Source organism: Papio anubis, chromosome 13, assembly GCF_008728515.1.
Source record: "Papio anubis isolate 15944 chromosome 13, Panubis1.0, whole genome shotgun sequence".
Taxonomy (NCBI): domain Eukaryota; kingdom Metazoa; phylum Chordata; class Mammalia; order Primates; family Cercopithecidae; genus Papio; species Papio anubis.
This window is the reverse complement of record NC_044988.1, coordinates 63074409-63099382: the sequence shown is the minus strand read 5'-3', so window position 1 is coordinate 63099382 and position 24974 is coordinate 63074409. Positions and strand designations below refer to the sequence as shown.

General features: G+C 49.0%; 2 protein-coding genes across 14 annotated transcripts; both read left to right on the top strand.

Annotated features, from left to right (window-relative positions):
* The first annotated feature begins 344 nt into the window (after positions 1 to 344).
* On the top strand, positions 345 to 6916 carry FANCG (FA complementation group G). 11 transcript variants are annotated; one of them, XR_638309.3, is made up of 14 exons: positions 345 to 968; positions 1168 to 1258; positions 2019 to 2150; positions 2409 to 2611; positions 3349 to 3484; positions 3645 to 3775; positions 3876 to 4022; positions 4163 to 4314; positions 4715 to 4781; positions 5010 to 5299; positions 5439 to 5485; positions 5680 to 5835; positions 6298 to 6389; positions 6544 to 6916. XR_638309.3 is itself a non-coding variant. In XM_009188584.3 (14 exons), exons 1-14 carry the CDS (start codon positions 885 to 887, stop codon positions 6650 to 6652), a joined length of 1851 nt encoding a protein of 616 aa, XP_009186848.1. In that variant the 5' UTR covers positions 345 to 884; the 3' UTR covers positions 6653 to 6916. The 11 variants fall into 11 exon arrangements, 7 of the variants coding, with proteins under 7 accessions (XP_009186848.1, XP_009186847.1, XP_003911599.1 ...); XR_638310.2 differs by having other exon boundaries at positions 6298 to 6386; positions 6544 to 6657; XM_009188584.3 differs by having other exon boundaries at positions 4163 to 4296; positions 6266 to 6389.
* Positions 6917 to 7503: 587 nt separating this feature from the next.
* On the top strand, positions 7504 to 23915 carry VCP (valosin containing protein). 3 transcript variants are annotated; one of them, XM_003911546.4, is made up of 17 exons: positions 7504 to 8398; positions 12388 to 12499; positions 12697 to 12869; positions 13940 to 14082; positions 15347 to 15477; positions 16436 to 16567; positions 17611 to 17713; positions 18324 to 18457; positions 18536 to 18671; positions 18984 to 19096; positions 19688 to 19852; positions 19944 to 20066; positions 20342 to 20554; positions 21059 to 21367; positions 21641 to 21796; positions 22946 to 23100; positions 23256 to 23915. In XM_003911546.4, the coding sequence occupies exons 1-17, from the start codon at positions 8382 to 8384 to the stop codon at positions 23359 to 23361; spliced, it is 2421 nt and encodes an 806-aa protein (XP_003911595.1). In that variant the 5' UTR covers positions 7504 to 8381; the 3' UTR covers positions 23362 to 23915. The 3 variants fall into 3 exon arrangements, with proteins under 3 accessions (XP_003911595.1, XP_031510172.1, XP_009186846.1); XM_009188582.4 differs by lacking the exon at positions 7504 to 8398 and adding an exon at positions 8487 to 8977; XM_031654312.1 differs by lacking the exon at positions 21641 to 21796.
* The last annotated feature ends 1059 nt before the right edge of the window (positions 23916 to 24974 follow it).

Below are 24974 nucleotides of genomic sequence, written 5' to 3'. Positions count from 1 at the left end.
TGTATGGTAGCGTTCTTTCCTGTCTTTTTTCTTTCTTTTTGCATATGAATATTCAATTCTAGCTCCATTTAATTTGAAAGGATTGGGCAGGTACCTTTGAGCAGTGCAAGTACAGAGCGGCACTGCCAGCAGTCAGACTACACGCGGTAGAGAGCCGACCGTGGTGAGCATGTTGGTGCTCGACAGTGAGCAGAGAAACGATGGACGATTACGGAGCGCGCTCGTCTCCAGTCACCGTTTTCTGGAAACACCGTCCGCCAGGGCGGGGCTGTTCCACGCCGGGGGCGTTGGTTGGGGGTTGTTCCACGCCGGGGCGGGGCTCTTCCACGCCGGGGCGGTACTACGACTCCCAGCATGCACCTCGCGGCCGGCCCTCCGTGGAAGCGGGAACCCAGGCGGAGTTGGGAGTGTGGCAGCGAGGAAGGGTCAAGCCACGGACTGTGGAGCCGAGACTCGCTCCCGCCACCCTTTCTCGAGGCTGTGGCCTCCGCGAGGGCCGAGCGGGCCGCACCGCCGGCCGTGCGACTGCCCCAGACACGGCCCCCGCTTCTAGCCCGCCTAAGCCTACCTGTCGGGGGTTGCTGACTCGTTTCCTCCCCGAGTTTCCCGCGGGAACTAACGCTTGAAGAGGACCAACCGCAGCCCAGAGCTTCGCAGGCCCTGCCAACCACAGGCGAGGTTGAGAGCCGGGCGGGCCGCGCTGAGAGAGCGTCCCATCTGTCCTGGAAAGCCTGGGCGGGTGAATTGGGACCCCGAGGGAAGCAGGGGAGTTCGGCGGGGTGCGGAAGTGCCCAGGCCCCTCCCCGCTGGGGTTGAGAGCTTGGGCGTGCCAGCTTCACCCTTCCCAAGTCCGCTTCAGGTGTCTGGGCCCAGCCTCGGCCACCATGTCCCGCCAGACCACCTCTGTGGGCTCCAGCTGCCTGGACCTGTGGAGGGAAAAGAATGACCGGCTCGTTCGACAGGCCAAGGTAACACGGTTGGTGGCACCCTCGGTTTGCAGCCCCAAGATCCCTGAAAGCGGGTTTGCAGTGGATTTACCCCAACCGATGGGGAGGGGCTGAGCTTGACCAAAGAGCCAGAAATGACTGGAGAATGCATCCCTTGCCACTGCTGCAAGGGGAGAAAAAAGGATTGATCCTCAATGACAACCCCTCCCTCATGTGGCAGGTGGCTCAGAACTCCGGTCTGACTCTGAGGCGACAGCAGTTGGCTCAGGATGCACTGGAAGGGCTCAGAGGGCTCCTCCATAGTCTGCAAGGTAAGTAGGTCCTCCCCTTACCTGCTTACCTTGCAGACTATGGAGGTCAGGTAAGCAGGTAAGGGGAGTTCCCCTCCTCCATAGCCAGAGACTCATCTGCTCCTGCATTTCTGGCATCGACAAAATTACTTAGGGGGCAGGGAGTCCTGTTTAAGGCACAGAGGGGGCTGGAGTGAATCATCTTTGTACAGGCAAATCCCTCTCTTCCTTACGCACAGAGTGGCATTTGAAAAATGATTTCCAGGATGGTCTGATCTGGATAACTTTTTTGCCCTTTCCAGACTCTCTGTCCAAAGATTGGGTTCTTTTTTTTTTTTTTTTTTTTTTTGAGGGGGGGTCTCGCTGTCACCCCGGCTGGAGTGCAGTGGCACGATCTCGGCTCACTGCAAGCTCCACCTCCCGGGTTTACGCCATTCTCCTGCCTCAGCCTCCGAGTAGCTGGGACTACAGGCGCCCGCCACCTCGCCCGGCTAGTTTTTTGTATTTTTAGTAGAGACGGGGTTTCACCATGTTAGCCAGGATGGTCTCGATCTCCTGACCTCGTGATCCACCCGCCTCGGCCTCCCAAAGTGCTGGGATTACAGGGTTGAGCCACCGCGCCCGGCCTGGGTTCTTTTTTTTAATCCTTAGCTAATCGGCTGGAGGGTGGGTTCTTTATTTTGGCCATTTTTGGTTGGAGGGGGGTGATCTCTGGGTTGGTATCTTATTTGGAGGATCTTCCATGGGGGAGCAGTCTGTAAGACCAACTTTGTTGCTCCAGGGCTCCCTGCCGCAGTTCCTGTTCTTCCCTTGGAGCTGACTGTCATCTGCAACTTCATTATCCTGAGGGCAAGCTTGGCCCAGGGTTTCACAGAGGATCAGGCCCAGGATATCCAGCGGGGCCTAGAGAGAGGTGAGGGCCAGAGATTGTTCCCAATTCCCCTGCCAGCTTCAGTCTGGGTTTAAGTTATTGCAGGGGGATGGGAGGATCAACAACATCTGTCACCTCCATGGAGAGAGGTGCCCTTCTCTGTGCTCCTCAGACCAGGTTGAGGTATTATTGTGACCTTTGGGGTCCTGCAGGAGAGGAAAGCCAGAGTGTGTGGGGAGACGGAGGATGAGGTCCTACCTCAGCTGTGTGTGTGTCTGTGTGTGTGTGTATACTCTACAGTGCTGGAGACACAGGAGCAGCGGGGGCCCAGGTTGGAACAGGGGCTCAGGGAGCTGTGGGACTCTGCCCTTCGTGCTTCCTGCCTTCTACCAGAGCTGCTGTCTGCCCTGCACCGCCTGGCTGGCCTGCAGGCTGCCCTCTGGTTGAGCGCTGACCGTCTTGGGGACTTGGCCTTGTTGCTAGAGACCCTGAATGACAGCCAGGTAATAGGGAAAGTGACCTGAAGCTGAGGGTCTCCTCCTTCCTACCTTCTCCTTTCTCTCCAGCTGCAGTAGCATCATCATGTACCGCCAGGCGGCTGGGTTGGTGGTCAGAAAATCTGGATTCTCTCTGGGACTCTTGGGTGACCTTGCCCTGGTTGGTCTCTCATTGTGGGGATTCTCTTAGGAGTGTTTTTTAAAAATGGGTCAGGCATGGTGGCTCATACCTGTAATCTCAACACTTCAGGAGGCTGAGGTAGGAGGATCACTTGAACCCAAGAGGTGGAGGCAACAGTGAACTGTGAGCTATGATCATGCCACGGCACTCCAGCCCTCTAGCCTGGGTGACAGAGGGAGACCCTGTCTCAAAAAAAAGAAAATTTTTTGGGGGGGGATAGGGATAGGGCTCTAGTGATCTTGCTGAAGTCACCTCTCAGCCTTAGTCTCCTTACTGGTAACTCAAATATGGTCCTTGCCCTGAGTGAGGAGCCATGCTAGAATAGATCATCACTGCCCCAGGTTTTTCTTTCTTTTTTAAATCCTTGCCTCATAGCTGTCTATCTCTTAGAATTGGGGAAAACCATAGGCATTATGCATAGCTTCTTGCTTTGTAAGGGGAGCTGAGGCCTGTGTCCTCAAGGATCAAGAGGACCCTTGAGCTCAAGGTCTAGCCATGATGGAGATAGGAGAAGACAGGGAGGTTGTAGGCTTGGAACTTCTGGTTGTCCTTCTTTCCCCAGAGTGGAGCCTCTGAGGATCTGCTGTTACTTCTGAAAACTTGGAGTCCTCCAGCTGAGGAATTAGATGCTCCGTTGACCCTGCAGGATGCCCAGGGATTGAAGGATGTCCTCCTGACAGCATTTGCCTACCGCCGAGGTCAGCTAGCAACCTGACTCATCTCTTCCTCTCTTAAGTGGTCCTCCAGACTCATGCCCTCTCTCGTACCATTCAGTTCCATGGGCTTCTTAGAGCCTTGTCCCCCATCATGACCCCTGCTCTATAGGCCTCTCCAAGCTCACACCCTGATTGTCCTCAGGTCTCCAGGAGTTGATCACAGGGAACCCAGAGAAGGCACTAAGCAGCCTTCATGAAGTGGCCTCAGGCCTGTGTCCACGGCCTGTGTTGGTCCAGGTGTACACAGCACTGGGGTCCTGTCACCGTAAGATGGTAAAGACAGTCCTAGGGTGGATTGGGGAAACCACAAGCATTATATATAGCTTTTTGCTTTCTAAGGGTAGCTGAGGCCCGTGTCCTCCTATCCCTCTAGGGAAATCCACAGAGAGCACTGTTGTACTTGGTTGCAGCCCTGAAAGAGGGATCAGCCTGGGGTCCTCCGCTTCTGGAGGCCTCTAGACTCTATCAGCAACTGGGGGACACAACAGCAGAGCTGGAAAGTCTGGAGCTGCTAGTTGAGGTAGGGAATTGCCAGATGAAGATATAGGGTGGAGAATTCCTGAGGTGCTTGTGTTGGGGTAACTTGACTAGTCAAGATCCAAGTATAAGGAAGTATGGTTCCCAAAGATTATAGATACAATTTTTTTCTTTCTCTTTTAGGCCTTAAATGTCCCTTACAGTTCCAAAGCCCCACCGTTTCTCATTGAGGTAGAATTACTACTGCCACCACCTGACCTAGCCTCACCCCTTCATTGTGGCACTCAGAGCCAGGCCAAGCACGTACTAGCAAGCAGGTGCCTACAGATGGGGAGGTGAGGTTCCCCTTGCTCACCTGAGCTGCTCTTCCCACTTCTGATGCCTCCCCTGGGGTGTGACTCTGCTTTTGTTCTTGTGACTTGGGGGATGAATGAGGCAGTGGGAGGACATAGGTCGCCACTACTCAGCCTCCTACCTTGCTTCTAGACCTGAACTGAGGACTCTTCACTAAGACATTAACCCCCACTATCTTTGACACTCTGAAGTCTCTTCCTCAGTCAATTCTGTAACAGGTAGATCTATACTGAGCCAGAATTGGAGCCCTAAGACCTTCCCTTCCCCTCTCCTCCTCAGGGCCCATGAGCATCCCTCTGTTAGCTAAAAGAGAACATTCTCAGGACCCTTGCAGGGCCCTGCTAGGGCCTAGGGTGAGGCTTATGGGCTCTGACTCCTTAGGGCAGAAGACGCTGCAGAGCATTACTTGGACCTGCTGGCCCTGTTGCTGGATAGCTCGGAGCCAAGGGTGAGTGTGTCTTCAAGCTTCTCTGCAGTGGGGTAGAAGGGTTGGTGTCCCCTTTGGAATAGAGGGGGATTTTGTTTTTCCCTCTTTTTTTTGCAATTTTTTGTTTTTCCCTCTTTTCTGTCTGTCCAGTCTGGGGGCCCAGGACTCTGCATAGTACCAGAGCCTGGTGAAGAGGTTGGGGATGGTGGCTTATGCCTTTGAAGACACTGCCTCTTTTTCCCACTCCAGTTCTCCCCGCCCCCCTCCCCTCCAGGGCCCTGTATGCCTGAGGTGTTTTTGGAAGCAGCGGTAGCACTGATCCAGGCAGGCAGAGCCCAAGATGCCTTGACTCTATGTGAGGAGTTGCTCAGACGCACATCGTCTCTGCTACCCAAGATGTCCCGGCTGTGGGAAAATGCCAGAAAAGGAACCAAGGAACTGCCATACTGCCCACTCTGGGTCTCTGCCACCCACCTGCTTCAGGGCCAGGCCTGGGTACAACTGGGTGCGCAAAAAGTGGCAATTAGTGAATTTAGCAGGTGAGCCTGGGGTCCTAGAAGGGATGTGGAGGGATGATTTTCTGATTGGGACCTGAGTTGGTGAGCTCCGTGTTCACCTACTCACCCTAGAGTTTCTGAAATTGATTCCTCTTCACCCCTGTTCCGTGTCCTACTTCAGGTGTCTTGAGCTGCTCTTCCGGACCACACCTGAGGAAAAAGAACAAGGTGATCTAGACTTTCAGTTTTCCTCTTACCTCCTGGAAGTGGTAGTGGTGGAAGTGGGTTCGCTTTAAGGTGTCCCAGCCCACCAGGAGACTTAAGAGAAAGGGACTGTGGACACAAGAAGAAATAGAGGAGGATTTAGGGTTTTGGTGACTGAGGCTGGGAAGACACTTCTTGATTTTGGGAGTGGTCCCCAGGGGCAGCTTCCAATGGTGAGCAGGGATGTAAGTCAGATGTGGCACTGCAGCAGCTTCGGGCAGCCGCCCTAATTAGTCGTGGACTGGAATGGGTAGCCAGCGGCCAGGATACCAAAGCCTTACAGGACTTCCTCCTCGGTGTGCAGATGTGCCCAGGTACGTATACTTGCATGACATCAGCTATGCGTAGATGTGCAAGGACAGAGAAGCCCATGGGAAATACTTGGGCATAAGTGTACGAGTGATGTTCTCAGACAGGAGGGGTGATTTGGGTTGTGCTATATATACCTAGGGATATATCCAGGTGTTCAAACATACACTGTATATGCAGGGCTCCCAAGAGTTCCCTGGTTTCCCCAATATCCTCAGACACAAAGACCATGACTCTGCTGGGGTGGGTTGCACAGAAGTAGGGGGCAGATGATGGACACTGGGATGGGAATGGTTGTGAATGATCTGCCCCTGCTTCCATATGTGAGTGTAGGCAAGATACTTCCTCTCTCTAGGCCTCAGTTTCTCTTTTTATAAAACAATGCCTAAGATTATGTTAAGTTCTAAGATTGTGTACTCTGGGCTGGGGCTACAGGTAATCGAGACACTTACTTTCACCTGCTTCAGACTCTGAAGAGGCTAGATCGGAGGGATGAGGCCACTGCACTCTGGTGGAGGCTGGAGGCCCAAACTAAGGGGCCACAGGAAGATGCTACGTGGTGAGGCTCAGGCCTGCTGGCTTGGGGCTGAGGAGCAGTTGGTGTCCTAGAGTCCTTGGACCTATTGTGGGTGGTGAACACTGAAAGAGGGGGCATGGCTGCCCAGCTTTCTGCCAATGTTTCACCCTTAGGCATCATCCTTCTTGCTCTCCAGGTCTCTCCCCCTGTACCTAGAAAGCTATTTGAGCTGGATCCGCCCCTCTGATCGTGATGCCTTCCTTGAAGAGTTTCGGACATCTCTGCCAAAGTCTTGTGACCTGTAGCTGCCACGTTTCCAAGAGCTTGAGCTGGGGCCTGGCTGTCTCTCTGTGGGGAGGGCTTTCTGCTTCACCATCGTTAGGAATGTGACCATTCCTATATAATTCCTGGACTGGTGAGGTTGGTGGTAGGCCTGTGAAATTTGCCCTAATTACTACCATTCTGGTTTTGGAGGAAACAATCTCTGCCACCACCAAGTCATTGGCTTCGCTCGAGGCACCTTTCTTCCTGTTTCCTCTTTTCTTTTGTCGAGTAAAATTTCATATTTATCTCTTGTCTGCCTACTACATATACTTGGGTGGGAAGGCTCATGACCGTCTAGGTCAGTGCTAGTTGTCTATGATGCCCTTTCCTGACATCGTCTACCTTACAAACTTGAAGTCTGGGTATGAGGAAAGGGCTACAATAATCCTTACTTAGGAGGCAGTGGCTTTAGTCCTTCACATTGCCTAAATGCAGAGCCCCAAAGCCCAGGACAGTGACAATGAGTTGGGTCTGAAGGGTGGTCTAGATAGGCTTCTCAGTACAAGAGCAGGTAGCTGATAGTTAGAGACAGGCAGATTTCTCTCAGAGTGACTCTCATTCCCTTCCTAATTCCAAATTCTAGAAATTGGACTCATCTCAGTCAAATGTGTCTCTTTGGCTAGAAGGTGAAAGGTGAATTGAGTCGGCATACCACCAACAGCTGCCTGTTGACTGCAAACAGGGACCCCTGTTATTTGGGGCTTAAGGATTTTCAAGTCCCAACATACGCAGTTTTCTTGCTAATTTGGGTTCTACTGAATTGGCTGTGTGTTCTGTGGTTGTCCTTTGACTTCTCTGGATTTGAGTGCCTTATAATGTATTAACATTAACGACGGGAGGAAGAAAGGCACAAGCGCTGAGAAACTGCAAAGGTATGGGATTGGGGTTACCAGAGGGTGCAATGACAATGGGGTAGGAGTAGGGTGCTAGTCAGAAAGTTCAGAGTAGGGGTGGTTGGAGGCAGCGTTGGAAAGGAGCAAGAAGGGTCAGGGTGGTGATGGCATCTTAGAGGATCCCCAGGTTTTGGGAAAAGATGGATGTATAGGTTACCACAACTGGACTAGACTAATACAAGGGTTCAGTCTATTGTGCCACGTTCTTCTAGGAGGATAAACTCCGGAGCCAATGAACTGGAGCCAAGTGGGAGAGTCCGCCTCTAAGGGATTAAAGGGTCTCCTTTCACAAGTCGATCTCGCCCTATTCCTTTCGTTGATTGGCTGAGAATTCCAATCCGTCGAGGAAGCGTAGCGTTGCGGCCAATTGACGTGGCGTTACTAGGCGTGTCGCATCACTGAGGCGGGAGCCAGGCCTCAAGCGAATTTCCTGATTGGTTGCGGTCTGCGGGTTGCTGGGGAGAGGCACGGAGAGGCGGGCGAGAGGCCGCAGGGCAGACGCTGATTGGCTGAGGTGGGAGCAGCTTCCCTTCCGATGATTCGGCTCTTCTCGGCTCAGTCTCAGCGAAGCGTCTGCGTCCGTCGTTTGAGTCGTCGCTGCCGGTGCCACTGCCACCTCGCGGATCAGGAGCCAGCGTTGTTCGCCTGACGCCTCGCTGCCGGTGGGAGGAAGCGAGAGGGAAGCCGCTTGCGGGTTTGTCGCCGCTGCTTGCCCACCGCCTGGGAGAGCCGAGCCCCGGCCCAGTCGGTCGCTTGCCACCGCTCGTAGCCGTTACCCGCGGGCCGCCACAGCCGCCGGCCGGGAGAGGCGCGCGCCATGGCTTCTGGAGCCGAGTGAGTGTGCGCGCGCCGTCCGCTTGCTGCGGCGGCGCGCGCCGGGACCCGCGGCGCTGGGTAGGCCCGGCGGGGCCTGGCCGTGGGCGCGTCAGAGAGGTGGAGACCAGGAAAGAGGGAAGGGGAACTAGGGAGCGAGTGAGGGGCCGTGGACCCGGCAGGCCCGGCTGGGCCAGCTGCGCACCCGCGCGCCCCCTAGGCGGGGCTTGCGCTGGGCCCGGGTCGGAGCCTGGGGCCGGATCGTGCTGTGTCATGCAGGCCCCGGCCCGCCCGATTGGCTCCCTTGGAATGGCCGTCCGGGCCTGACGAGGTCTTCCGGCCCACACCGCCGGCGCGGAACCCCGGGGCCTTGGGGCGCCAGTCTGCCGTCCGGCCTACCACCCGCCGAAGGCCTTTGGTCCCTGGAGAGAGCAGGCCCCACGAGCCCGAGGCCCCAACCGGGCCCGGTGGGCGTGGACTTTGCGCCATGTGAAGGCCTCAGGAGCCCTGCCACCGAGGTGGAGGCCGGGGTCGGGGAAGGCCGGGCGAGCTCAGGGAAGCTCACAGCCGCCTTTTTGGAGTCAGGTCGGCCGGTACAAGGTGGGCATCCTCTGTGTGTGATCTGAGTAGTGAGGGACTGTTAGGGAGAGGGCGAGCCCTACCTTTCGCTTCTGGTGTTCTTACTTTAGGCCTGTTGTTCATATTAGAAAGTTTGAGCCAGTTTTCCTTAATGTTATGATTCGTGGGTGGGGAGAAAAGAATTTTTCTTTAACATTTTAGGTTCTTGGTAAAGTTGGAATCTCAGTTCGTGTTTTGTGCGCCTTTCCATATTTCCAGCTTTCGTGGTGTGCAGTTTAGAGTTGCACTAACTTATCAAAAACAAACGTGCGCACACCGCTTTACCCAGGTAGCTGTATTGAGAAATTATCCGGGCCATGGGGCTTTCTGACACCACCTCCATCCTTCAAGAAAGCGTCAGATAAAACTTGGCTACCTACCTCAGCCCATTCAATTTAGAATAGAGCTTTTAGAGGCTGAAAAAAAAAAAAAAAAAAAAAAAAAAAAAACAACCAGCCCAAGGAAACTCTTCTATGCAAATTACCTTCCTTCCTTGAAGAGAGTAGTGTTTTGAGGTGTGTTCCTTTTTCTCAAGTTTCTGAATTGGGATAAAGTATTACTCAGTTGCTTATTTAAAAGGGTCACTTACTCTGAAAGTGTTCTTTTGGTTTATATGCAGTCAGCCTTTTATTTTCAAAAGTAAAAATCTAAAATTCTTGGAACCTGGAATCATCAGCTGTTTCTAACTTCTTGGTCACCTTGATGACTCTTAGCTGAACCCCCTCCAAGTCCCTTGGAGTCCCCTGTGCAGTTCTGGAAAGGGATTGACTCATACAGAAGACAGTGGAGAATGGCCCCAAAGAGTGTCCAGAACTGCTGTTGGCCCATGGTCAGGCTGAATTCACTCTTTTAGAGACTAACACCTCTGATCTCACTAGATAGATGGGGAATTAGAGGCTTTACCTTAAGAAAAGGGCATACCACTCATCTCCAGAGCCAGAGTCCTGGCTATCGCCATCCTACCGGGATGGTAGGCAGAATGGAGGTTTTCCTAGGATGCAGCTTTGAGATTAAAATACAAACTGTTGGCTGGTCACAGTATCTCAGGCCTGTAATCCCAGCATTTTGGGAGGCCGAGGCAGGCAGATCACCTGAGGTCGGGAATTCAAGACCAGCCCGGGCAACAAGGAGAAACCCCATCTCTATTAAAATGCAAAAATTAGCCAGGCGTGGTGGTGGCGCACACCTGTAGTCCCAGCCAGTCTGGAGGCTGAGGCAGGAGAATCACTCGAACCCAGGGAGGCAGAGGTTACAGTGAGGGAGATCGCACCACTGCACTCCAGCCTGGGCAACAGGGAGACTCCGTTTCAAAAAATAAAAAACTATGATGACTAGAGGCATCTGGCATTTTATTTTTCTCCAGTCCCAGTTCTATAAGTCAAGCAAGAAGATGGCAACGCCTGAAAGAGTATTTTGATGGGACAGGAGTGGGAGAGCTCATGGGTTTACATTGCTCTCAGCTGTCGCATTGAGCATGCTTGGCCTCCACTGTGTTGATAAGCATTGGGAAAGTCTGCCTACTCAGCAGCATCGTGCCTAGAGTGGCACACTTTTGGAATGGGGGAAGCAAATTTGAGCACAGGAAATGGTCATTAGAAACTGTCATTAGAAACTAGTTTAGAGGCAGTGGTTAAAAATGCAGCCTATGTGTGAGGGTTAGCAGAAGGCCTACCATTTTGTTCGATGAATGGGGTTTGTTTTTCTCTTGGGTGTATCAGGACCCAGAGATGTAAAAACCCCACAGCTTCCTAGCTGAGCACAGTGTCTTTTCTCTGTCTTTTGGAAATTGTGAGGATATTTCCAATGGGAATACTATTTTGTGTTGCTTTGTTGACTGCAGTATCCCCAGCCCTTAGAACAATGCCTGGCACATAATTGACACTCATGAATTTGTTGAATGAAGAAATTCCTTTTAAAAATTTATTTTCTTTGGCTTCTTTCATTGTCTAGCCTTCCTACTTTGGTTAATGCTTATGTTTTCTGAGCCTTACTAACAGGAGGCAGCTCTTAAAAAAGAGAGAGAGAGTGCTGGGTACGGTGGCTCACGCCTGTAGTCCCAGCACTTTGGGAGGCCGAGGTGGGCAGATCACCTGAGGTCAGGAGTTCGAGACCAGCCTGACCAACATGGTGAAACCCCATCTCTAGTAAAAATGCAGAATTAGCTGGGCGTGGTGGCGCATGCCTGTAATCCCAGCTACTGGGAAGGCTGAGGCAGGAGAATCACTTGAACCTGGGAGGCGGAGCAGAGGTTGCAGTTAGCTGAGATCCCTTCATTGCATTCCAGCCTGTACAACAAGAGCGAAACTCCATCTCAAGAAAAAAAAAAAAAAAGAGAGAGAGAACTTGAGTCTACTAAGTGACAGCTGGAGATGGGCTAGGTAATAAGTTGGTGTCACTGTCTGGTGAATGACCCTGTCTTGTAGGAAATAACAAACTGAGTATAGACCCAGTCAACTTTGATTTGGATGAGAGGGATTTGTATTTGCACAGTGTTTCAGCATTTCTTGGTTTTGGTTTTTTGAGCCAACTTTATGGAATTGTGTGCTTTTGCAGAAATTACTGTGAAGTTTCCTTTGACCTTGAGCCTCTTTCTGGCGGTTTCATGTCTGTTAGTGTTGTTTCCAAATATGATGGTCTTTATGCTTGGCATTCCTTTGGTACTATGGAATGCCCTGGCATCAGTAGGTTTAGCCTATAAGGAGGGTAGCGCCAATAATTCTGCTTCATTGTCCCCAGGCTTGCTTGGTAGGACTTGAGAGCTCCCTGAGCCTCAAGGGAAGTTGTCTGGCTTACTTCATTCCCTGGAAAGTTAGCTTATGCTTTATACTGTTAATCATGGTGACCATTAATACCATGTGCCAGCTATTATGTTAAGCATTTTACATTCATTATCTCCCTTAAGACAATAAGCCTCTGAGGTAAGTATTATAGTCTCTCTCTTATAGAGGAGGACATCAAAGTTCAGAGGTTAGGTAACTTGCCCAAGATCACAGTTAAGCAGTGGCAGAATTGGAATTCAGACCCAATGGGTCTGACTATTATAGAGTTCCTGCTCTTAACCACTCTTCTATAAGTCTAAGACTATTTTTATTTCTCTAATAACTCTTCAGTCTCCATTTCTATTATGTCTTCTTGGGGCAGGATTACTCACTTGGAGCCTTATAGCTGGGACACTGATGCTCAAAATACCAGGAGCTGCCGGAATGGGTATTGTAATATGTATGCTAGATACTGCTCCTCGTGACCTTGGCTGCCTTTCCTTCATCCGAGCTCTCTGGTCTAGGGACAGCTTCATCTATTCACTGTTTCTTTCCTAAGTATGAGTTTTAGAGACTGGTGAGGCCCTTGGGGCAGGAGTGTCTACTGGGACTGACTCCATTTCCTGCTTCTAGTTCAAAAGGTGATGACCTATCAACAGCCATTCTCAAACAGAAGAACCGTCCCAATCGGTTAATTGTTGATGAAGCCATCAATGAGGACAACAGTGTGGTGTCCTTGTCCCAGGTAAGCTGGGGCCACAGACTAGTCTTTCCTTACTGCACTTACTTGAGGGATTTGCCCAGGTTTCTTTTCTCATTTTGCAGATATTTCTATTTGCAGACTGCAGATAGAGTGGGGTTTACTGGGAATCCCAATCTCCAGGGCTGTTGCTTACTCCCCTTCTGCCCAGTGACCCAAAGGCCTTAACTTTCTTTCCTCAGCCCAAGATGGATGAATTGCAGTTGTTCCGAGGTGACACAGTGTTGCTGAAAGGAAAGAAGAGACGAGAAGCTGTTTGCATCGTCCTTTCTGATGACACTTGTTCTGATGAGAAGATTCGGATGAATAGAGTTGTTCGGAATAACCTTCGTGTACGCCTAGGGGATGTCATCAGGTGTGTGGGGTTTTTGGCTCCACAGGGATGGGAGGCCAGAGATAGCCTGCATTACAGGCAGTACCCACGTATTACAGGCAGGACCAAGTTCTTGGAACCTGTCGATGCAGGAAGCCTGCTGGTCATGGGAAGACTTTGCTTCAGGATTGTCTTTAGGTTTTGGTTCTGCCTTCTTGGGACTTCAAAATCCATTTCTGCAGGTCGCTTGAGACATATTGGCATTCCTGTAACTTTCTTGGTGCCTTTATTTTTTCCTACTAGAAGTGTAATTTATCATACTTATAGTCTAGCTTAGGATACCACTCGAGGGTGTGTATGTATCTGCCAAATAACCTCCTCACTACTCTCACTAGTATGTCCAATTAATGGCTTGTGTTGGGGTTGGAATGAGGTGGGGATATGGACATGGAAGGTGAGCTGCTAGCAGGCCTTTTAAGCCCCTAAGTGAACCCGGGAGAGAGGAGTAGTTGGAGCCAGACCCAGGATAGTTCTCAATGTGAGTGATTTTGCTTGTTCTTGCATAATTTTAGGCAAGAGGTTGCCCCATCTTGGAGTCATCTCTAGCCACTCTTACCCAACCAACCATCACCTGGCCAGGATCATCTCAGGCTTTTGATTCTTTTTGATGGAGTCTAAGTTTCATGTAGCTTTCTTCTTGGGGGTGCTTAGTCACTTCCTCAAGGTGTTCTGAACACCTGGCTGAGATAATTTTGTTTTTTTCACTTCTGTTTCACTGACCCTGACAATTGTTAGCTTAAGACCTTCCCTTGTAATACTGGGTCACCAATATTAGCTAGAAGGGGATCATCCTCGGATATCTCACTGAAGACCTTGCATATCTTTGTGGGGTTTCTAAATGTGTGGCTCTTGATTTTGGCTCACTGATTAGAAGTGAGTGGGGCTGTTCCTTTGCCCTCACTTCCACGGTGTTCTCCTTCCTCTCTTCACCTAAAGCCATCCTGCCTTTTCTTTTTCACTTACTATCAGCTATCTGTGCCAGGCCCTTTTGGACACCCAGTGCTTGGGCCCGAAGTGTGGTTGGTAATATGGAGTCTGCTTGTCATCCTCAGCATCCAGCCATGCCCTGATGTGAAGTACGGCAAACGTATCCACGTGCTGCCCATTGATGACACGGTGGAAGGCATTACTGGTAATCTCTTTGAGGTATACCTAAAGCCGTACTTCCTGGAAGCTTATCGACCCATCCGGAAAGGTGAGAGCTAATTCTGAGTTTAAGGATTATTGACTGTAGGGAATAAACCTTGGAACATCTTCGTCTTGTTTTCTTTTTTTTTTTTTAATCTTTTATGCTTTTCTCCTGTATTTATTTATTTATTTTTTAAGAGATGGGGTCAGCTGGGCACCGTTGCTCACACCTATAACCCCAGCGATTTGGGAGGCTGAGGCGGGTGGATCACTTGAGGCCAGGAGTTCGAGACCAGCCTGGCCAACATGGCAAAACCCCATTGTGGGCACCTGTAATCCCAACTACCTGGGGGGCTGAGGCACGAGAATTGCTTGAACCCAAGAGGTGGAGGTTGCAGTGAGCCAAGACCAGGCCACTGTACTCCAGCCTGGGTGACAGAGCAAGACTCTGTCTCAAAAAAAAAAAGAAATGGGGTCTCACTATGATGCCCACGCTGGTCTCAAACTGCTGGGCTCAAGTGACCCACCTGCCATGGCCTCCCAAAGTGCTGGGATTACAGGCATGAGCCCTCATGCCTAGTCTCATTTTCTTTTCATTTTTTTTTTGAGACAGAGTCTCGCTCTGTCCCCCAGGCTGGAGTGCAATGGTCCAATCTCAGCTCACTGCAACCTCCTCCTCCTGGGTTCAAGCAGTTCTCCTGCCTCAGCCTCCTGAGTAGCTGGGCTTATAGGCGTCTGCCACCACGCTTGGCTAATTTTTGTATTTTTAGTAGAGATGGGGTGTCACTGTGTTGGTCAGGCTGGTCTTGAACTCGACTTCAGGTGAGCCACCGTGCCCGGCCGCTAGACTCATTTTCATATATTTGTATACACATGCATGCAAACCCTGCACACATATTCATATGTCTTACCCTGCTCCTTTCCTCCATCCTTCCCTGGCTCCCATCTCTCCCCTTCTGTGTTCCGGGAGAGTAAGCTATCTTTATGGATCTCTGAAGGAGAAGGTGGTCCATTTTGGCTGGGTCAGGGTCCAGAGTGCACAGTTCTATCATTGGTGGTTGTAGTGAAAACTTGGGCTACTTACATGGCAGAAGTCAGAACTTGATAGTCTTCTGACATGTCAGGTTTTCTTGACTGACCTCTTGAGCGTCAGAGGGACTCTTCACAGTTTACCTTTCTCCTCTTACCTGCTGCTTATTAAGACAGGTGGAGTTGGGGAGAAATAGGGCAATATCTAATGAGTTTGGCATTTTGACCCCAGGGTCTGATGAGTTCTCACTTTGTCTTGTAGTTGACGCCCCTAACTGTGCTTGTACTGCTTGCTCTCATAGGAGACATTTTTCTTGTCCGTGGTGGGATGCGTGCTGTGGAGTTCAAAGTGGTGGAAACAGATCCTAGCCCTTATTGCATTGTTGCTCCAGACACAGTGATCCACTGCGAAGGGGAGCCTATCAAACGAGAGGTGAGTTTTCTCCCTGATTCCAGTATCCAATTTCATGATTACTCAGTGTGGCATCATGTGGTAACTGTCAAGACTGGGTGCTCGGCCGGCTGTGGTGGCTCACACCTGTAATCCCAGTACTTTGGGAGGCTGAGGTGGGCAGATCACTTGAGGTCAGGTGTTCGAGACCAGCCTGGGCAACATGGTGATACCCCGTCTCTACTAAAAATACAAAAATTAGCCAGGCCTGGTGGTGAACATCTGGAATCCCAGCTACTCGGGAGACTGAGGCAGGAGAATCGGTTGAACCCAGGAGTTGGAGGTTGCAGTTAGCTGAGTTTGTGCCACTTCTCTCCAGCCTGGTTGAAAAAAAAAAAAAAAAAAGAGACTGGGTGTTCTTTGGAGAACTAACCATCTTTCAGGGATGAGAAACCTGCCAGCTATTCATTTCTGGGCCTAATTGTTTGTTGGATGTACCTAATGTCAGGAATTTCAAAAACCTAGACTGAATCCAAAATATATAAGTGATTGAAACCATTTTTGAAGTAAAGCTGATGGTGGCTTCAGGCCTCTGCCCATTCCCAGGGTTTCCAGCTTCAGGTTTTAGAGACCCTTTCTCAGTAAGACTACGAGTAATGTGAGAGGCAAGGACTGTGCTGGAAATCTTTGCCTTGGGATTTTTGTGGTGGTTCTTTGAGGCTGGATCCCTTTAGAGGAGAATCTTCTTTTTTAAATTTAATTTAATTTTTAATGAGATGGGATCTTGCTGTATTGCCCAGGAACAACTGGACTCAAGCAGTCCTCCCACCTCTGCCTTCCAAAGTGCTAGGATTACAGATGTGAGCCACCGTGCCGGGTTGAGAATCTTATTATACTCATACGCTAGGTTTTTGCACACTAGGTAGTGGAATGATTTAGAGAAACTCAACTTTTGCTGATATAATATTCTTGCCTTCTCCTTTCTCTCTTCCACATTCAGGATGAGGAAGAGTCCTTGAATGAAGTAGGGTATGATGACATTGGTGGCTGCAGGAAGCAGCTAGCTCAGATAAAGGAGATGGTGGAACTGCCCCTGAGACATCCTGCCCTCTTTAAGGCAATTGGTGTGAAGGTGAGCATCCTGGGCTCTGGGATCAAGTCTAAAGTGGTGATTAATATTCAGTGTCTAATCCTGGGACTGTTTTCATACATGGCTTTCATTATTGCCTTGGATTAGAGGGGCAATAATATATCCTTTAGTTTACCTAAGGCTCTAAATTCATTAGAGCTGATGGTCTAGACCAGAGTAGGCTAATTAAATTGTCTGTCGTGTGCATGTGCGCACAAAACACACACACATATGTGGGTTTTTTTCCACAACTCTTAGAATATAAAAGCCATTATTGTATCAATGGACCCCGTAAAAACAAATCTCACAATAGTTTGCCAGCCTGTCTAGAGCAATGTCACCCAATAGAAGTAAGGAAGTTAAAGGAAATTTTCAGAGTGTTAAAGGGTTTTGAGTCTAAAACATTTGAGAACTATTGGTCTAGAGTGTAGCTTCCCAATTTTTTCTATATCATGGAACACATTGAAGATGAAGTTACTCATTTTCCTAGTAGGTATCACACAAATTCATCTTCTATGTGGACAGTTTACGTGTTCTGCTTGTGGATAGGACCATAGAAAGGGTAGTGTCAAAGAAGAAAATTGATGATTGTAAGAAACACCATTCCAGTGTGATAAATTCTGGAGGGCATGGTTATTGGAGTGAGTGATTCTCTGGCAATGAAGAAAATAGACCCTGTTCTCTTAAATGGCTTAGCTAGTCTTTGGCCCTTGGTCTGTCTAAAATCGAGCCCTTTGTGTAATGGCCTCTTGCCTTTGCCTAGTCATGTATCTTCAAATACATTTGGACTAGAGTTTCTCTGCCCTTAGTCTCCTATGCAAGTTACAATCATAAATATTGCCCACTTTCTAGCAGTATTTTCCCTGCTAGTAATAGAAATGATTGTGGCCTAAAGTAAATTGTCTGCTTAGCATTTACTACTGAGGGCTTATTCTTAATATTGTCAGGGTTGAAGCCTGGTTCTCCCCGTCTCTGGAGCCCTAGTTAAGCCATTTTAGGGTTTGGGAGAAGGTGGGAACGTAATCACACTCTGCATTGGTCCACAGCCTCCTAGAGGAATCCTGCTTTACGGACCTCCTGGAACCGGAAAGACCCTGATTGCTCGAGCTGTAGCAAATGAGACTGGAGCCTTTTTCTTCTTGATCAATGGTAAGATACTTGGTTCATCTTATGCTGGCTAGACCCAATTTTGAACTGGGCTCATGAGCTGGAGCACTCATGGACACATCCTTTTTGCACCCATGCCCTCCTGCACCTTTATAGCATATTTCTTCTGCTTGGGTATATTACAGACAGATGAGTAATAGAGGGAGATATTTTACACTGGTGCTCCCTGTCCTGCCCACCTTGAGAAAGATTGTGGACAGACTGAAGAGCAGGAGCAAGCTAGAGCGAGAAAGCAAAGGGCGAATGCTTAGTGATTTGAGAGAGTTTGGGGAAAATGAACTTCGATCACTGGCTCTTGGAGAATGCTATTTAGTGGTGTGCCATCTCTCCTGCTCTGGCTAGAGCGTTTGTTGTCACATTTACACTTCTAGTTCAACTGTGAGAAGAGTATACTGAGTCCCTGGGCTTCTCTCCAGCCTTGCCTGGTGGCTTTCCTGGGATAATGGCTGGTAGAGGATCTGAGAAGTAGGCATAGGTTACCACCTTCTCACCCAGGACCTGTCTCTGGGCCAAACAAGCAAGATAACTGATTTTTTGGGGCAGTTGGGAAAGACTGTCATTTTGTTATTGCCTCCATTCTGTATCCTTTCAGGTCCTGAGATCATGAGCAAATTGGCTGGTGAGTCTGAGAGCAACCTTCGTAAAGCCTTCGAGGAGGCTGAGAAGAATGCTCCTGCCATCATCTTCATTGATGAGCTGGATGCCATCGCTCCCAAAAGAGAGAAAGTAGGAGCTTACTTGAGGGGATAGTGGGGGGTTGGAAGGCCCTGACTTCACTTCTGACCAGACATCCTGTTCTGGCAGACTCATGGTGAGGTGGAGCGGCGCATCGTATCACAGTTGTTGACCCTCATGGATGGCCTAAAGCAGAGAGCACATGTGATTGTCATGGCAGCAACCAACAGACCCAACAGCATTGACCCAGCTCTACGGCGATTTGGTAAGGACTCCAGATACTTTTGACCATGTCCTTGCTTAGGTCCTACCTCTCTCCTTCATCTAAGTCACCTAATCCTCTTGAAGCCCTTCACAGTGATTGGATCAGGGTTTCTTTTTCCTTTATCCTACGTCCTGTCTAGAGTGACCATCCACCCTGGTTTTCCTGAGACTGAAAGGTTTCCCAGGGTTGAGACTTTTTCATTGCTAACATTAGGACAATCCTGTGCTAGCTGAGATGGTTGGTCACCCTAGGCCTGTCTCTTACCTCTGGACTAGAAACGAGCCCTGTCTATGTTCATGCACCGTCCCACAGGTCGCTTTGACAGGGAGGTAGATATTGGAATTCCTGATGCTACGGGACGCTTAGAGATTCTTCAGATCCATACCAAGAACATGAAGCTGGCAGATGATGTGGACCTGGAACAGGTGAAGTGATGATGAGGGCTGACCAGGCGTTACAATATCTCTAGGCAGTTGCTGGGAACTGACTAGAGACATAAGGTTTTGATGTGAGGAGATGGGTTTTTTTTTTTTTTTTTTTTTTTGAGACGGAGTCTCGCTCTGTCACCCAGGCTGGAGTGCAGTGGCCGGATCTCAGCTCACTGCAAGCTCCGCCTCCCGGGTTCACGCCATTCTCCTGCCTCAGCCTCCCGAGTAGCTGGGACTACAGGCGCCCGCCACCTCGCCCGGCTAAGTTTTTTTGTACGAGATGGGTTTTTATTTCTGGACAGGGGAAAGGAGGTAATCTGAGATTAAATCCAGGAAATTGGAGTTGGCATTTTTCTCACTTGACGCTGCATTTAGAGTAAATCAGAATTGTTGGAGCAGCTTTATTTCTAGGTCCCGAGTCCAGGATTAAGTACTTAAAACCCAGCCCATAAAGGTATTGCTAGTATATGTATTCAAGGAAATTAGAGGACACAGGAATAGCAGTCAGGGGAAGCATTCTATTGTCTCTGAGCCTCCTGCGGCAGCTGGGTCTTTGAGGCAGCACAGTAAATAGATCTTTCTCTGCAGGTAGCCAATGAGACTCACGGGCATGTGGGTGCTGACTTAGCAGCCCTGTGCTCAGAGGCTGCTCTGCAAGCCATCCGCAAGAAGATGGATCTCATTGACCTAGAGGATGAGACCATTGATGCCGAGGTCATGAACTCTTTAGCAGTTACTATGGATGACTTCCGGGTAAGGACCACACCCCTGCCTCAGGTACACACATATGTGCTCTGACCCCTCCCCTGGTAAGTCTCATCCCCAGTTTTCCCTCCTTTTCTAGTGGGCCTTGAGCCAGAGTAACCCATCAGCACTGCGGGAAACCGTGGTAGAGGTGCCACAGGTAACCTGGGAAGACATCGGGGGCCTAGAGGATGTCAAACGTGAGCTTCAGGAGCTGGTCCAGGTAGGGTAACTTGGTCCAGGGTGAGTCACTGCCTCAGTACATTGTAATTGACCTTGGTGATCTTAGGGTGTCAACACGTTTGCTGCAAGAGATGTGAGAGCACGACTTAGGAACCTATTGTTCTTAGATTTGAGGCACTAAGGAATCTGCTTCTAGAGAACCTGGATCTGATACCATTGGGTACACCATGAAGTAATGGAGGGCATGCTTCTGTTTAGTTAGGTTTCTTTCACAAGGTGGAGGTAACCTTGAACCCTCTTTCCTTTTCCTCCTAGTATCCTGTGGAACACCCAGACAAATTCCTGAAGTTTGGCATGACACCCTCCAAGGGAGTTCTGTTCTATGGACCTCCTGGCTGTGGGAAAACTTTGTTGGCCAAAGCCATTGCTAATGAATGCCAGGCCAACTTCATCTCCATCAAAGGTCCTGAGCTTCTCACCATGTGGTTTGGGGAGTCTGAGGCCAATGTCAGAGAAATCTTTGACAAGGTGAGCTACAATAGGCTGAGCTATCTATTGATTTGCCTGGGGACAAGGAATAAAGGCTGTTTTTCTTTAAGACGGTTGAAACATTCTTATTACTGGCTTCTCAACTGGACAGCAAGTCACTTGATTTTCTTTCTGAGGTGTGAGAGAGCTGTTTTGTTGTTTTTTTTTTTTCTTAAATTGAGACAGGGTCTGGCTCTGTTGCCCAGGCTGGAGGGCAGTGGTACAGTCATAGTTCACAGTAACCTTGAAACCTGGGCTTAAGCCATTCTACTGCAGACTCCTGAGTAGCTGGGACTACAGGCATGCGTCACCACATCTGGCTAATTTTTTATTTTTTGTAGAGATGAAGTCTCAGTATGTTGCCCATGCTGGTTTTGGATTTCTGGCCTCAAGTGATCCTCCCACCTTGGCCTTCCAAAGTGCTGGGAATACAGGTGTGAGCCACCACGTTTGGCCGAGAGATCTAGTTTTGTTAATGCTTGAATCAATCCATTCCTCCTACAGGCCCGCCAAGCTGCCCCATGTGTGCTATTCTTTGATGAGCTGGATTCGATTGCCAAGGCTCGTGGAGGTAACATTGGAGATGGTGGTGGGGCTGCTGACCGAGTCATCAACCAGATCCTGACAGAAATGGATGGCATGTCCACAAAAAAAAATGTGTTCATCATTGGCGCTACCAACCGGCCTGACATCATTGATCCTGCCATCCTCAGACCTGGCCGTCTTGATCAGCTCATCTACATCCCACTTCCTGATGAGAAGTCACGCGTTGCCATCCTCAAGGCTAACCTGCGCAAGTCCCCAGTTGCCAAGGCAGGTGCAGGATCATGGGCTGTGGGAGACTTGTATGAGTCCTCAGTCTGGTATAGAGTGCTCTTTGGGTTCTGGACAAGATTGCTTTAGGGTTAGGGTTGGTCTAAAGGGAAGGTAGAATTTTTGAGGGTATTAAGATAATCTAGAATCAGGAATAAAATGGGGTGGCCAAAGAAGGGGCAGACTAGTTGGGAGTGCTTGGATGGCCCAAAGATCTGTGTATCTCAAGAGAGAAGAGGCTAAATGCTAAGGTATCTCTGCTGCTTCTTTTAGGATGTGGACTTGGAGTTCCTGGCTAAAATGACTAATGGCTTCTCTGGAGCTGACCTTACAGAGATTTGCCAGCGTGCTTGCAAGCTGGCCATCCGTGAATCCATCGAAAGTGAGATTAGGCGAGAACGAGAGAGGCAGACAAACCCATCAGCCATGGTGAGTCTGTATCCTTTCCCCAGATGTGCCAGTCATGGGGAGCCAGGCAGCAGCCACCACCATGCCCTAGAGTTGAGAGTAGAAGTTGTTGAAAAGATCATCTGAGAAGAATGTTAATAGGGCATCAAAGATAAAGAATACTGAGGTGAATCCATTCAATTTGGAATAAGGCCGAGAAGAGATGGGCAGGCTCCATTCTCAGTCTAAACCAAGCTCCATGAGGGAAATCAAAGTATGAGAGTGCACCAAACAGAGCAAAGTTTTTGTTCTTGTTTTTGTTTTTTTTGAGACGAAGTCTTGCTCTGTTGCCCAGACTGAAGTGCAGTGGCACGATCTCGGCTCACTGCAACCTCCGCCTCCCAGGTGTAAGCCATTCTCCTGCCTCAGCCTCCCGAGTAGCTGGGACTACAGGTGCATGCCACCACGCCCGGCTAGTTTTTTGTATTTTTTTTTAGTAGAGACGGGGTTTCACCGTGTTAGCCAGGATGGTCTCGATCTCCTGACCTTGTGATCCGCCCGCCTTGGGCTTTCAAAGTGCTGGGATTACAGGTGTGAGCTGCAGAGCAAGGTTTTGAACTGAGATGAGACCCATATACCTGTCCCTGATGGTTGGGGAAGGGATGGGGTCCGCAGACCTCCCAAAATGAAAAGACAAATTCATGTGTGTGTAAGCTCCATAAAGGTAGGATCTCTGTCATCTCACTTGTGTTCCACTATGTCCTGTGTTACCCTTAATTAATTCATTAAGTTCCAAACATGGGACTTACTGAATGAGCAAATAAATGGCTTTCTTTCTGTTTTGAAGGGTCTGTGACCTTCTCTCTCCCATAAAAGCTTAAAACTACTGATGAACTAATCCTAGGAAGCAGTCTCATAAGTCACAGCAATTGGCCTCTCAATGGAAGAGATAGGTTTTGAGCTGGGCTGTGAAGAGAGTATAATTTGAATAAAGGGAATAAGCAGCCCAAATAATGTGCTCTAGTAGTAGGATTGCAATCATTGGGAAACCCTGGGTATGTTTAGGAGTATATATGTCACTGAAAGTGAGACCACTGGGTAGGATGTAATCCAAATGTGGTAAGCACTGAAAGCCATTGGCATTTCCTTTTAAAGTATTAAGCCCTAGTGATCTGTGTTTACCAACTATAGGAGGTAGAAGAGGATGATCCAGTGCCTGAGATCCGTCGAGATCACTTTGAAGAAGCCATGCGCTTTGCGCGCCGTTCTGTCAGTGACAATGACATTCGGAAGTACGAGATGTTCGCCCAGACCCTTCAGCAGAGTCGGGGCTTTGGCAGCTTCAGGTAACTTGGTTGGGAGCCTTAGACAGTGCTTAAGTTACTTTGGGGACCTACACCAAAAAGGGAATGGGAATCCTAAGGAAGCTAGAGGGGTAGTTGTGGAAATCTTACACAGGCTCTGTCCTAACCGTCTTTTTTGGCTTTGCTCTCGTACACAGATTCCCTTCAGGGAACCAGGGTGGAGCTGGCCCCAGTCAGGGCAGTGGAGGCGGCACAGGTGGCAGTGTATACACAGAAGACAATGACGATGACCTGTATGGCTAAGTGGTGGTGGCCAGCATGCAGTGAGCTGGCCTGCCCGGACCTTGTTCCCTGGGGGTGGGGGCGCTTGCCCAGGAGAGGGACCAGGGGTGCGCCCACAGCCTGCTCCATTCTTCAGTCTGAACAGTTCAGCTACAGTCTGACTCTGGACAGGGGGTTTCTGTTGCAAAAATACAAAACAAAAGCGAAAAAATAAAAGCGATTTTCATTTGGTAGGTGGAGAGTGAATTACCAACAGGGAATTGGGCCTTGGGCCTATGCCATTTCTATTGTAGTTTGGGGCAGTGCAGGGGACCTGTGTGGGGTGTGAACCAAGGCACTACTGCCACCTGCCACAGTAAAGCATCTGCACTTGACTCAATGCTGCCCGAGCCCTCCCTTCCCCCTATCCAACCTGGGTAGGTGGGTAGGGGCCACAGTTGCTGGGTGTTTATATAGAGAGTAGGTTGATTTATTTTACATGCTTTTGAGTTAATGTTGGAAAACTAATCACAAGCAGTTTCTAAACCAAAAAATGACATGTTGTAAAAGGACAATAAACGTTGGGTCAAAATGGAGCCTGAGTCCTGGGCCCTGTGCCTGCTTCTTTTCCTGGGAAGAGCTTTGGGCTACCCACCACTCCCAAGGCATTCTTCCAAATGTGAAATCCTGGAAGTAAGATTGCACCTTCTTCCTTTCCTGATCAACATCAGTATGATGTCTCCTGTTGCCTCACCCTGTGTGGGCTGTATCACTAGATAGGACTGGTGGAAAGGGAGCAGCCTGACAGAGCTCCAAATGTGGAGAATATGGCATCCCTCCACCTATATTTGATGTGAACGGTAAGGCTAGGCCTGCAGAATCCCTTATCCTGACCAAAGACTGTGTTTAGGAGCCATTTGAAAATCATAGGGTTGCAAAAAAATACAATCTTATTTGCAGGTGGATATTCTCTATACTCCCTTTTAATGCATCTAAAAATCCCAAACATCCCCTGGTTGGTGATCACTTAGCGTTGTGCCCACCTTTATTTTATGTACTTTGTTTGATTTAAAAAAAAAAAAAAAAAAAGCTTTTTGTTAATATAAGATTTTAGTATTGAATTTTTTTTTCCAAACAGAAAATAGACTGTTCTCTTCAATCACTTAGTGCTTCTGGGGTCAGTACAATGATGCCTCACCCAGAGGGTGCAGAGAAAATAAATTACTAAATATTACTAAATATATGCCTCACCCAGAGGGTGCAGAGAAAATAAATTACTAAATATATGTTGATTGGGTTTGGGACATAAAAGACAGTCCTGAACACCATAATTTTGAATAAAATACTGTAGTCTCCAAAGATCAAAATTCCTAAAGTCTAAAATTCTGAAAATCACAATCCCAAAAGGTCAAAATCCCAAAATACAATTCTGGAAGAAATGCTAAACATTCTTCGAAAATTTACTTACATTTAAAAAAGCGTATTTATTTGAGAAACAACACGACAGAACATTTCATAGGCCACTTTACACGATAAAATAGGGAATAGTAACGTTTTTGCAAGGTAAACACTCAGGTATACCAACAACAGTTGCACAGATATAATGGTGATGAGCAGATGAAACATATTCATAAAGAAATAGGTCAGAAAGGGAA